This window comes from Triticum aestivum, chromosome 6B (assembly GCF_018294505.1).
Source record: "Triticum aestivum cultivar Chinese Spring chromosome 6B, IWGSC CS RefSeq v2.1, whole genome shotgun sequence".
NCBI classification, from domain to species: domain Eukaryota; kingdom Viridiplantae; phylum Streptophyta; class Magnoliopsida; order Poales; family Poaceae; genus Triticum; species Triticum aestivum.
This window is the reverse complement of record NC_057810.1, coordinates 428,132,164-428,142,861: the sequence shown is the minus strand read 5'-3', so window position 1 is coordinate 428,142,861 and position 10,698 is coordinate 428,132,164. Positions and strand designations below refer to the sequence as shown.

The following is a 10,698-nucleotide window of genomic DNA, read 5'->3' as shown; positions in this document are numbered from 1 at the left end:
ACATACCATCTTCCAGCTAACCTTGCATTGCCCACCAGATAACTTGTCGGACCCCGCTCAGAGGAAGGCCCACTTGGTCTTCTCAACATTACGCGTAGAAGATCCGAGTGTGGTGTATTACATATTGTCTCCGTTCACAAATATAATTTGGATATTTCAATGCACTATATGTGGACCAAAATGAGTGAACAAAGTAAGTAAAGCCCGTCTTCATGGGGATTTGGAAATGGAACACCCTGATATAGCTAACCACGGACCCAGTGGTCAGGTCCTCGACAAGTTCGAGTTCCAAAGCCCGCCTTTGTGAGCGTTATTAATTGCAAGCATCCATCTTAACTCGTAAGCAAACGACTGTACCTTCTTGGGGATTTGGAAACGGAACAATCGTTCAAAGGCGAGGACCAGGCCAACCATGGCAGGACGTAGTATTTGCGTTGAACCACGGCATCACATCTTTTACTCCCTCTGTTCACTTTTATAAGACGTTTAAAACAACTGAAATTGAACTAGTATTTGAATTGTTTGCACGTGCGTCGGGCAGTTATTAAGTTGCACAACAAAGCACTAACTTCTGAACAACACGGGGACATAGAAAGCCTCTTTGTTCTCGAGTGCTAGCCAACTCAAACAGCTGCAACGACAGGGAGATTGATCCACAGTGACAGCTATCACGGGGCCTCACTGGGGAATCGTAAAGTTTACAAGGTATCTGTATCTCTTTCCCCTTATGTATCCATATCTAAACTCCTCGCCAGGTGGTATTTCAATGTCCGGCTCATCCTTGGATTTGGTTACATACTCATCGCAGTGATAAGGATAGCGCCGACATGGCTTGTCAGGATGACGCCAACATGGCATGGGCACAGGCCACCTGCAGTTTATAACGTACTAATAAATACTACTCCCTCCGTTCCTAAATACTTGTCTTTCTAGGCATTTTAACAAGTGACTACATACGGAGCAAAATGAGTGAATCTACACTCTAAAATATGTCTACATACATCCGTATGTAGTCGTCATTTAAAATGTCTAGAAAGACAAATATTTAGGAACGGAGGGAGTATGTATTATATATATATATACCCAAACTATTCATTGTACGTAGCTACAGTACCTTACTAGGATATAATAGGAGCACTCTCGGGATGCCTACCTGTTTAACCGAAACCTGCGGTCCCCATTCATTTTCCAGAAAGAGGAACCACTGTCCTTGGCAACTTCATCAGCATCGCTGTAAAACACACAAATAAACAGGTTTATTATATCGCACAGCATTATGCTTGACTGAACTTGCTTCAGCAAGCTTCTAAAAAAAGTTCGTCCCAGCAACATGTCTGATAAATGCTTGAATACCCCAAAAGAAAATAAGAAATACCTTTTCTCCTTAAAATATGCCAAAATGTTGCCAATATTATTCCATAACAGGAAAGGGGTTCCTATTTTCTCTGAATAGAAGTTCATGCCAATAACTTCTCCGTCCATATTAACAAGGGGTCCTCCAATCCCAGCCTGGTAAGGTGGCATAAACAGATTCCTCAATTCTAAGCCAAATAGATATCAATATTGCAATTAACTAATTTTGATGCAAAGATTAACTCCCACCATGTAAAAATAGGCAACAAACAACAATGGTACTCCCTCCGATCCATACTAATTGGATCGGATGGACTTCTACAATTAATATGGAAGGAGTAGTACCTTAGCGATTTTACATGACGAGCGTACAACGAACTTGCAATCAAGTCTGCCTGACCAGGAAACCAGCTGACCACTTGCGGCCATTAATGTGCCTGATCTGAAGCAACGCCCTATGGCTGCTACTCGAGACTTGCTACAATCAAGCTGAATTTTTGGTGGTCGGACAACACGGCTATCTTCGACACCGAGTAGAGCAACATTGTAATGTAGACTGTAATGCTTCAAGGTCCCTCTTCTGACTTGTTCGTTTGGAAGAAATACTTCAAACTGCAAATGATACAGTGTTGAGAAGTTTCCAACAATCTTCAAAGAACAGGAATCATACAACGAGGAGCACAAACCCTCAAGTTTTCAACAATCTTGTTTTCAGCACCATCATTTCTAATCAGGCTAGCTGATGTCAGAATGGCTGTTGACCCATTCCATGGAATAAAAAAACCCGTGCATGCAAAAACCATATTTTTTCCTGCATAGTGCATACCATGATTTTGATTATTAACTGGTAGTGAACAAATAGAAACATGAACCAGTAGGCAGCACATTACTGTATAATTACCATTGAAGGAAGCAAGTGCGACAACATTGCGACTTATCTCAGAAGCTTTTTTACCAATTTCCCTCCAGACACCTTCACCCCATACGTCACCAAAGGTCTCTTCAAAAGTATTAACCAAAATCATGCCATCTGGTGTAAGATACATGGTAGCATAGTTGTTAGTGGTATAGCAGAACTGTAAAAAGGCGGATGCACAAAAAGTTCGCAAATCTAGAAGCACTGACTCACCATCAAGCATAGTTATTGGTAGCTTGGGGTAACCCATTAAGTCTAGATCCCCAAACAGTTTCTTGTTGAGACCATCTCTATATACTGGTGCAACAAGGATAAGGTAAAGTGATTATAACACTGACATATACCAATACGAAATACAACAAGTAAATTCACAAAAAATTCTGTGCATAGTGATCATCACGTAAAATTAATTAGATTATGATGACAACCTGAGGAACATTCAAGGTTACAAGTTAGAATGGTAGAGCATACCCAAGAACAGAGTAACAATGTTAATTGATTAGCACTAAACACTATGAAAGTACATGTGAAAAAGGCCAAACTTGTTGATTAAGTATAAACGTAGTTGAACTTGCACTACTTATGAAGAACATACAAGTAGATGCTAAAAAAAGAAACCCAACTACAGGAGATGACATCCCCCAAGCTTGGTCTTAAAGAAGGGGAGTGCCAAACCCTGAAACTCGCTGAAATCACTCCAGGGAGGTACTCACATGTCACGAGCACAAGGGTTCAAGCCTGGGTGGGTGGCCCCCTTGACATGAGAGTGTGAGACTATGAAGTAAGAAATAGCTCGGTTCTTAAGACTTAGAAAATGGATATCATTACAAACTACAACAATTTGCATAATACCACAATGTTTCGCAGTCTCAAAGAGTGGCTGTGTGCTCACCGTCTTGATAGCAGTTCGATATCTCATCTCTGGGTCTTTCTCCAAAGCTGCACAAGAAAATCAACGTGACTGCTAACTCAGCAGCAAAATGGATCAAACCATGCAACATGGTGCCAGAAAACTAAATAGTAGAAGGATGAAACAGGATAAAGACAAGAGGATAGCATGTTGTATGAATATAAATATTTCACAAAAACAAGAGAACTTTGAGCAAATATTAAAGATTAACCAGAACTGGGAAACGTCATAATTCCTTCTAGCATGCACATTTCCTTTCAATCCAACAGAGAAAGAAGATATATGACTAATATGGTGCAGTGGGGCAACTGTGATGTAGGACCATGTTCAGCACATATGATGGTGTAGGTGGCAAAGAAACAAGTTGACAAATGACACCCTGCATCCAAATTATAGTTCCGCACCACCATCACTGAGATTGAAAAAGCCTACCACATCATCAACATACCGTGCTCCTCACCCTCCACCAGCCAATCCCCCTTGCAGGTACCAGCCCCTGTCTCCCCTGTTTCACTTCTCCTAGGGCCTTTTCATCTCGTCGCTTACTCGGGGACCTGTTTACCCTCTTTCTTCTCCTCACGCGGATGTGCTCGGCAAGGAAAAGGCACAGGCGGAGTCATAGATAGACACGCACACTACGCAAGCTTAGCTAGAGAAAGGACACCTCCTGGTCCATCTCTGATGAACTTAAGGTTTAGGGTGTGGGTGCGGGAGTGTGGGAGGACACAGAGATGGAGATACCTTGTCCTAACAAAATAAAATACGCCTTGTAATTTTAAGCGAGAGCTTTGAGCGAAGGTTAAAGAATAACCGGAAATGGGAAAAAACATTATTCCTTCGAGTGTGCGCATTTACTTTCAATATAGACATATGGTTTTCAACAGAGGAACCAGAAATATGATTAATCTGATCCAGGGAAACTGTGAAACATGCTCATGGACAGAAATATCTTGGTACAGGTGGCAGAGACAAGTTGATATTAAATAAACATTGATAACTGCAAAGCAAGTACATATGCCAAAAAAGCTAAGGAATAACATGTGATGATCCAGATTACTTCACAACCCATAAGCCTGAAACGTTGTTTAGCATGCACAAAGCTTAAACTCATGCAAGGGAAAGGGAAGTGGGATAGGGTAGAGTTGCGAAGGGTAAACATCGATAAGACATACCTGACTCCCTTCATAGTTTCTGACGGTGGAAAACCTTTCTTGCTTTCTAGGGGTGTCCGAAAGTTATATACCCGCTTGAGCAGTACACCCCATGGTAGGAAAAAAGCTCTTTCCATAATGAGAAAAAGGTTCATGCCAACAAAGTTCCCATCAAAAGAAAAAAGTGGCCCACCTTGCCAAGCCTAACTCAAATAAAAGGTGACAGACAACAAAGGTTACATTTGAACAAAATGAAGTGATATTGAACAAGAATTAAATAGGGAAATGCATTTTTCTATTGCCTTCGAAGATACAGTTTAGCGCACAACAGAAACAGATTAAAATGCTCATATCATAATGCAACTGTACCTTTGTAATATTAAGCATAGACGACACAGGATCTTTAATATCTTCACACACACTCAGATCGTCAGCCAGCATCACACTTCTTGCCATTAGTTCACCACAGGTGCCACGCCCTAGAGCTACCACCTTACCATCAGGCAGAATCCCTACCGCATGTTCAATAAGTCCAACATTAACATCCAGGAAGGTCTTGACCTTGACAACAGAATAGTTGTAATCTACATCATAGGTTGCCAGAAAACCCTGGTAAACTTCGCTGCCTTCATGGCGCACTTCAATCTACAATGGTAAGACAAGAAAACAGCACACAATGATCACAATCATCTTAAGCAGACAAATTATTAAGGGATGATTGGCAGCACCAACCTTTACGTTGTGACGTTTTTCTTTGTATTTTTCATTGTTGAAAACTAGAGCCAATTCTGCTGAAGTCACAAACCTTGTAACATATCCGTGGCGTTCTATAGCTAAGCCTGAGCATGCAAATAACACTGTGTCCCCTACATAAGGTCGAAATTTATATCATTTAGAGGTGGTGTGATGCTTGTTGGAAAATGTTTTTTATATATTTCTTGGAAATAACGAAGAGTGTAATAACCACTGCACACAGCAAGTGAGGCAACACTTTTCGACAAATTTGATTTAACTTCATCACTGAGCTCAGTCAAGACATCTTGATTTGAGTCCCCATCTAAGTCACCTAGTTAAAGAAGAATCATACAGCAGAAATGTGAGCGCTTAAAAAAAGCAGTGAAAGGGCGTGCTGAAAGGAAGATGAAACAGCAGACCTGAGATCTGGATTGGCTCTCGTATTTCTAAGCAAGATTCTTTCGAGGTCGTCACCACACTCTTAGCTCTTTTGTTCCCATGCAAGCTTCTTGTGAGATCACCACCATCCCTCTTAATTTTCCGCATCTTCTCCAGGACTGAAGCAGAATCTTTTCAGAAAAGGACAAAATGCAGGGTCATAAACAATAATAAAATAACATTGTATAACTAGTACCAGTGTTATATCAAGGCTAAATCAGAGAGAGAGAGAGAGAGAGAGAGAGAGAGAGAGAGAGAGAGATTTATATAATTTCGTTAAGGGTCTCCAAAGAAGGCGGGCCAAATAAGCTCATTTCTTAGCTCAACTACAGCATGGAGGGCAAACCTGAAAGAGCAGCCAACTGTTGCACTTGATCTATCGAAGTATGTACCAAGTAGCCTATTCCATTGTGACTATTGAAACAGGAAACATGCTCCATGGTAAACATACAAGGGTGGTATAAACGTAAAAAAAAAACATACATGGGTGTCATCTTGGAGCAAAGATATTACCTCAAAACCTGACACGAATGGAAGAAAACAACCCAATTAAGGTTTATATTTTTGCAGGCTACATCATTCCTATAAATTCTGTATTCAGGTAGTCAATCCTAGACCTTACATCCATTGGACCATATGGAATAATAATGTTCTCTGTATTACCTAGTCTACGCTGGAAACACAAAACTACCATATAAGAAGTCAAGCAGATGCACCGCATGGCCAGCCGAACAAATGAGCAGCAACTTCCTCATTTTCAGTATTTCCTATTGTCTATCTAGAAGACCCAAGGCTGTTCAAACCATGGTTGCCGAGTTATTGGGCCAAGCAGGTCAAGGGATGGGAACGAGGATTGAGGATCGTCGGGGGGCAAATACAGGGACCGACGGGGGTATACGGGGCTGTTTGGTTTAAGCCCCAACTAGCCCCACCAAAATTTTGGCATGACCACAAGGGCATGACCAAAATTTTGGCAAGTTGATGTTGTTTGGATTGTGGCCATTGTATCCTCCAAAATTTTGGCAAAAGAGACCTTTGTTTGGTTTGTGACCAACTGGCATGCTGATTATACTACTTGTAAAAACATTTAAGGGGATATTTAAATGCAAATCTATTATCTAGAAGTGAGAAGGCATGTACTGATAAAAAACTCAGATGCGAATCTATATAAAAAAATGTCAAAACAATATCACACAATTATCGCAAGTTGAAAAGCATATTCCGTACGCCACCATGCTGCATGCACTCTTTAAAGAAAATGCTGCATGCACATGCTAATTACACGGACCCAATTTGTTACGGCTAACAGAATCCATCCTACAGCAACACTTTAAAAAACTATTTATCCTGCCACATGCACTGTGTAGGGCCCACCAACAAACAGCACGCTAATATTTTGGCGCAGCTTCTGCTCGCCCACGTCTCGCCCGCATGTTGGCGAAAAATGCACAGGGAGCCACCCGGGTCGCTGGGCGTGCCAAATATTTGGTAATGACCCAAACAACAACCAAATTTCATGGGCAAGCCAAATTTTTGGCATGGCCAGCTTTGGTAGCAATCCAAACAGCCCCTACATCTCTGGAACGGGGCATCAATACCCAGGACGTGAACACGACAAATCGGGTCGATGGATCAGGATCGATGACATAAATCATAGCAATGTCAGGTACAATATTTATTATGCAAGCAAACGACAAAAATTCTAAGAAAAAGATGGAAACACAGCCAAATATAAATATGGCAGCGCCACCGTCATGGTTGGCCCAGCTAGCCCATATTAGTACGGGAAAAGGAATGAGCAATCCATATCACCGGTCGACAGTGGGACGCGTTCCAGCCATCATACCGTATACACCTAGTCGACTCCAACCCTCGATTGGGGTCGATGTTGCCTAGTCGCGAGACGCAGGAGTCCAGCTACTATGGTGCAAACAAGTACAGAACTTTCAAACCAGAAAAGGAAAACAGTGGAGCCCAATGAAGAAGCAAGGCCATGGTTGTTAATGTGCCGCACGGAAACAAGCCAGCCCGGTATAGTTGAAAAGGGATACTATGGGACTCTCAGTATATCTGAATCTGCACAAGGATAATACCGTGTGCTGCTATGCTATGCTATGGTAGTAGTGCTACTTGTCTCGGAGAGTAATCCTAGAAGTCATGCAATTCTCTGTGGGTGGGTATGTAGGCAAGCGCGGTGTAATGTTCAAGTGTTGAGAGAAAGAGCAGATGTACCCCAACTTTACATTGAACTAAATCGACAAATTTAGCAGCGACCTGGGTGTACCAAGGACAAACATCATTACACCGTCTTCACCAAAACAAAAGTGGGATTTCGACGTTCCCCTCTGCCGCCACAAAACTAACTTTCGGATCTAGCAGAGTTTAAGGTGCTTGACCTGGTAGCGGCAACCGTAGCAGTATCACCCAGCCGTCGCTCGCCAAGAGAAGGGACGAGAGAGAGAGCGCGCGGTCGAAGGCAGGAGAGCAGACTAGGAGCGGAGCTTGCGAGCATGAAGGCAGAACACAAATCCGCCGCCGGCACCAGGGGCGAGGGCTCTTCACCGTGTAGTTCGTGCAATCGTGCCCTAGTCCAACATTTGCCGTTGGATTGTGGCCGTGCAGCCGGATGCGCTCCTCTCTTCTCTCGTGTCCCATAGGTTTTTGTTTTTTTCCTAGGGAGAGAAAAGCTCTCATAGGCCTATTCGGCGCTTACCACCTGCCTTGGATAGATTTTCTAAGTGGACTGGCCCATTAAGGCGTTGTTTAAGAGGTAGCTTCCTCCCGAAATCTTTATCTTTTCTTTTTACCTAATAATAAAGGGAAACGTTCACAGCCGGTCGACCGGCTGCCTGTTCGGCCGGTCGCAGCCACGCAAGCGCGCTAGGTCGTCTAGATGGGTCGCGCGCAGCCGCTCATCCCAAGCCTTATCCTTGTCTTCTTTATCTTCACGGATCCCCTCGTCCACTCATTCTTTTTGGCAGCTCTTCTTTCCCTCGTCTCCAAGAAACACCGCGACCGCCATGGACTTGCCTCTTTTTGGCAGCTCTTCTTTCCCTCGTCTGCAAGAAACACCGCGGTTGCCATGGACTTGCCTCCCTTGATCACGACTCCCTCCTCTCCTCCATGCGCAGGATGTTCGGGTGTTGCGTCAAGTGTGACGATGCTACAACCGCCACCGGAGATGCTGCAACCGTCAATGGAAAAGCTACCACCGACCGACAGATGCTAAAACCGGTGACCATGAGTTGTCGCCACCGACGATGGTGCTGCTATTTGCTGCAACTGGCAACATAAAAGCTACCACCGGCAGACATACATGCTGCAATCGGCGACGATAACGATGTGATTGCTGCAACCGGTTGACGGAAAGCTACTAACTACGGGAGTATATGCTGCAACCGGCGACGATGAAGTGTGGTCGGCGAGGACAGCGCTGCGATTTTTGCTGCCACCGGTGAAGGGCTCTTCTACAACAGCAACCATCCTGAACTGGTACAAGCAAGCTGCTACAATCAGCAACCATACTGCTACAAGCAAGCCGGCGAAGTGGACGAGTCCCTGTGACCGGCACCCGCGTCGACGGCTCAGGCGGTTCGGCAAACAGGAGATGAAAACTGCAACCGGTGGGCTGACTTGCTGGAACCGGCAGCGCGTTTTGCTGCATAGGGGCAGAACCAGGAGGACACCAGCACTGTAATTGTCAAGCCTACGAGCAACCTCGGCGAGATGTGACGGCGAGCTGCATAGAGAGCCGGCGAGATACGACAGCGAGCCCTCGCCATGGAACTTCAAGCGGGAGATTGCGGGAGGTAGCGGGGGGACGACTAGCAAAACATGCAGATGAAGACACGGACGTGTGCGAGGGATTGGCTGGCTTAATCGTGTGATCACGGACGTCCAAATCATGCGGTTGCGTGGCGACCGGCCCAAATTGGGTCGGGCGACCGGCCTAGTAGTCGCCAAGCAGCGTCGCGTGCACCAAAGAGGCAGCATCGGCTGGACGGCAGCGATCTGCTCTCCACTACGCACACGTTGCCTTTTTATTTTAAGATTGAATTTCACTCATCTAATTTAAATTTTTTTGAATTTGACTTTATTTATATCCCTCGTGTACTCATATTGACGGGCTACTAGGACGCGACAACTGAAAAGGTAACAAACACCATGCGTAGATGGATGAGGATTAGGCTGTAGTGACAAGACCTCGAACAGTCTGATCTTTGTGCATCAGTGTCATCCCTGGATCGGTAATGCTGAAACGCACAGTACTTGAAGGATTTATAACAGAGTAGCAATTACACACTTATTATGTCGAATGTCTCAAAAGAGAACTTATTATAATAAATATGACTTAAGGCCATCTAATAACGATAACAGCGAAAGGCTTGGAAGATAAGCGAGTCCATCAACTCCAACGGCATCACTGAGTATGAGACCACGACCTAAGGCACCTTACTCGTTGTCTGAAAAGTCTACAACATGAACGTTGCAGCCCGAAACGGGTCAGCACATGAAATATGCTGGCAATGTAACACATAGAGAGTAATGAACAGAACAAATGCTATACTCCATGCATATATGGCTGGTGGAAAGCTCTATGGTTACAATTTTGCATAAAGCCAATTTTTTCCTACAACAAAGGAATAAATTTTATTTAACTATCATGGTGGTCGTTAAACATTGAGAAGGTTCCTCCAACTCAATCTCAATTAAGCATCAACATTAACCCAACAAAATTAAATTAAGTAACATGATGAGATTCACATGATAATCCAAGTACTAGATACTCAAAACGTCCATAATCGGGGACACGGCTAACCATGATTAGTTTATACACTCTGCAGAGGTTTGCACACTTTTCCCCGCAAGACTCGATCTCATCCGCTTGATTTCTCGCATTACATGGTGTTTAAAAAATGGATGACCGAGACATAGTCTTTCCGAAGCATTAACTCTCTACTCCGGGTAGACAGTACCAACCTACACCCCCTACATCTGCTAGTCTACCTCTTCAAAAGCTCACGCAACTTAATCAACTATGCTAGAGCCCATAGTAGCATGCGGATGCACACGGAAGTTTCTAGCATGGATAATCTCATGATCCCTTTGAGCCTGGGTGGCGGTCCATAGAAGAATCACACGGTACCCCGGGATTTCCAAAAATACAGGCAACACTGGGTTCCCCAGGTGCCTCA

The 10,698-nt window shown here is 44.0% G+C and overlaps 1 protein-coding gene across 3 annotated transcripts; it reads right to left on the bottom strand.

Moving 5' to 3' along the window:
- Positions 1-468: 468 nt before the first annotated feature.
- Positions 469-8,173, bottom strand: LOC123137341 (uncharacterized). Of its 3 annotated transcripts, none has more exons than XM_044557056.1 (14): positions 7,900-8,173; positions 5,485-5,634; positions 5,295-5,396; positions 5,063-5,196; positions 4,700-4,975; positions 4,352-4,533; positions 3,162-3,208; positions 2,483-2,566; positions 2,255-2,383; positions 2,040-2,164; positions 1,699-1,965; positions 1,376-1,509; positions 1,154-1,231; positions 469-871 (listed from the first exon to the last, which is right to left on the bottom strand). In XM_044557056.1, exons 1-14 carry the CDS (start codon positions 8,156-8,158, stop codon positions 679-681), a joined length of 2,160 nt encoding a protein of 719 aa, XP_044412991.1. In that variant the 5' UTR covers positions 8,159-8,173; the 3' UTR covers positions 469-678. The 3 variants fall into 3 exon arrangements, with proteins under 3 accessions (XP_044412991.1, XP_044412992.1, XP_044412993.1); XM_044557057.1 differs by having other exon boundaries at positions 5,485-5,622; XM_044557058.1 differs by lacking the exon at positions 7,900-8,173 and adding an exon at positions 5,850-7,884.
- Positions 8,174-10,698: the final 2,525 nt, after the last annotated feature.

What these genes read in the sequence shown, in the direction of transcription:
- LOC123137341 (XM_044557056.1), bottom strand. Translation starts at nt 8,158, where the DNA reads ATGGGACACGAGAGAAGAGAGGAGCGCATCCGGCTGCACGGCCACAAT. An exon ending in AGATTGTTGAAAACTTGAGG is followed by an intron (nt 1,966 to 2,039) that starts GTTTGTGCTCCT and finishes TATCATTTGCAG; the next exon opens with TTTGAAGTATTTCTTCCAAA. An exon ending in CGCAGGTTTCGGTTAAACAG is followed by an intron (nt 872 to 1,153) that starts GTAGGCATCCCG and finishes TATAAACTGCAG; the next exon opens with GTGGCCTGTGCCCATGCCAT.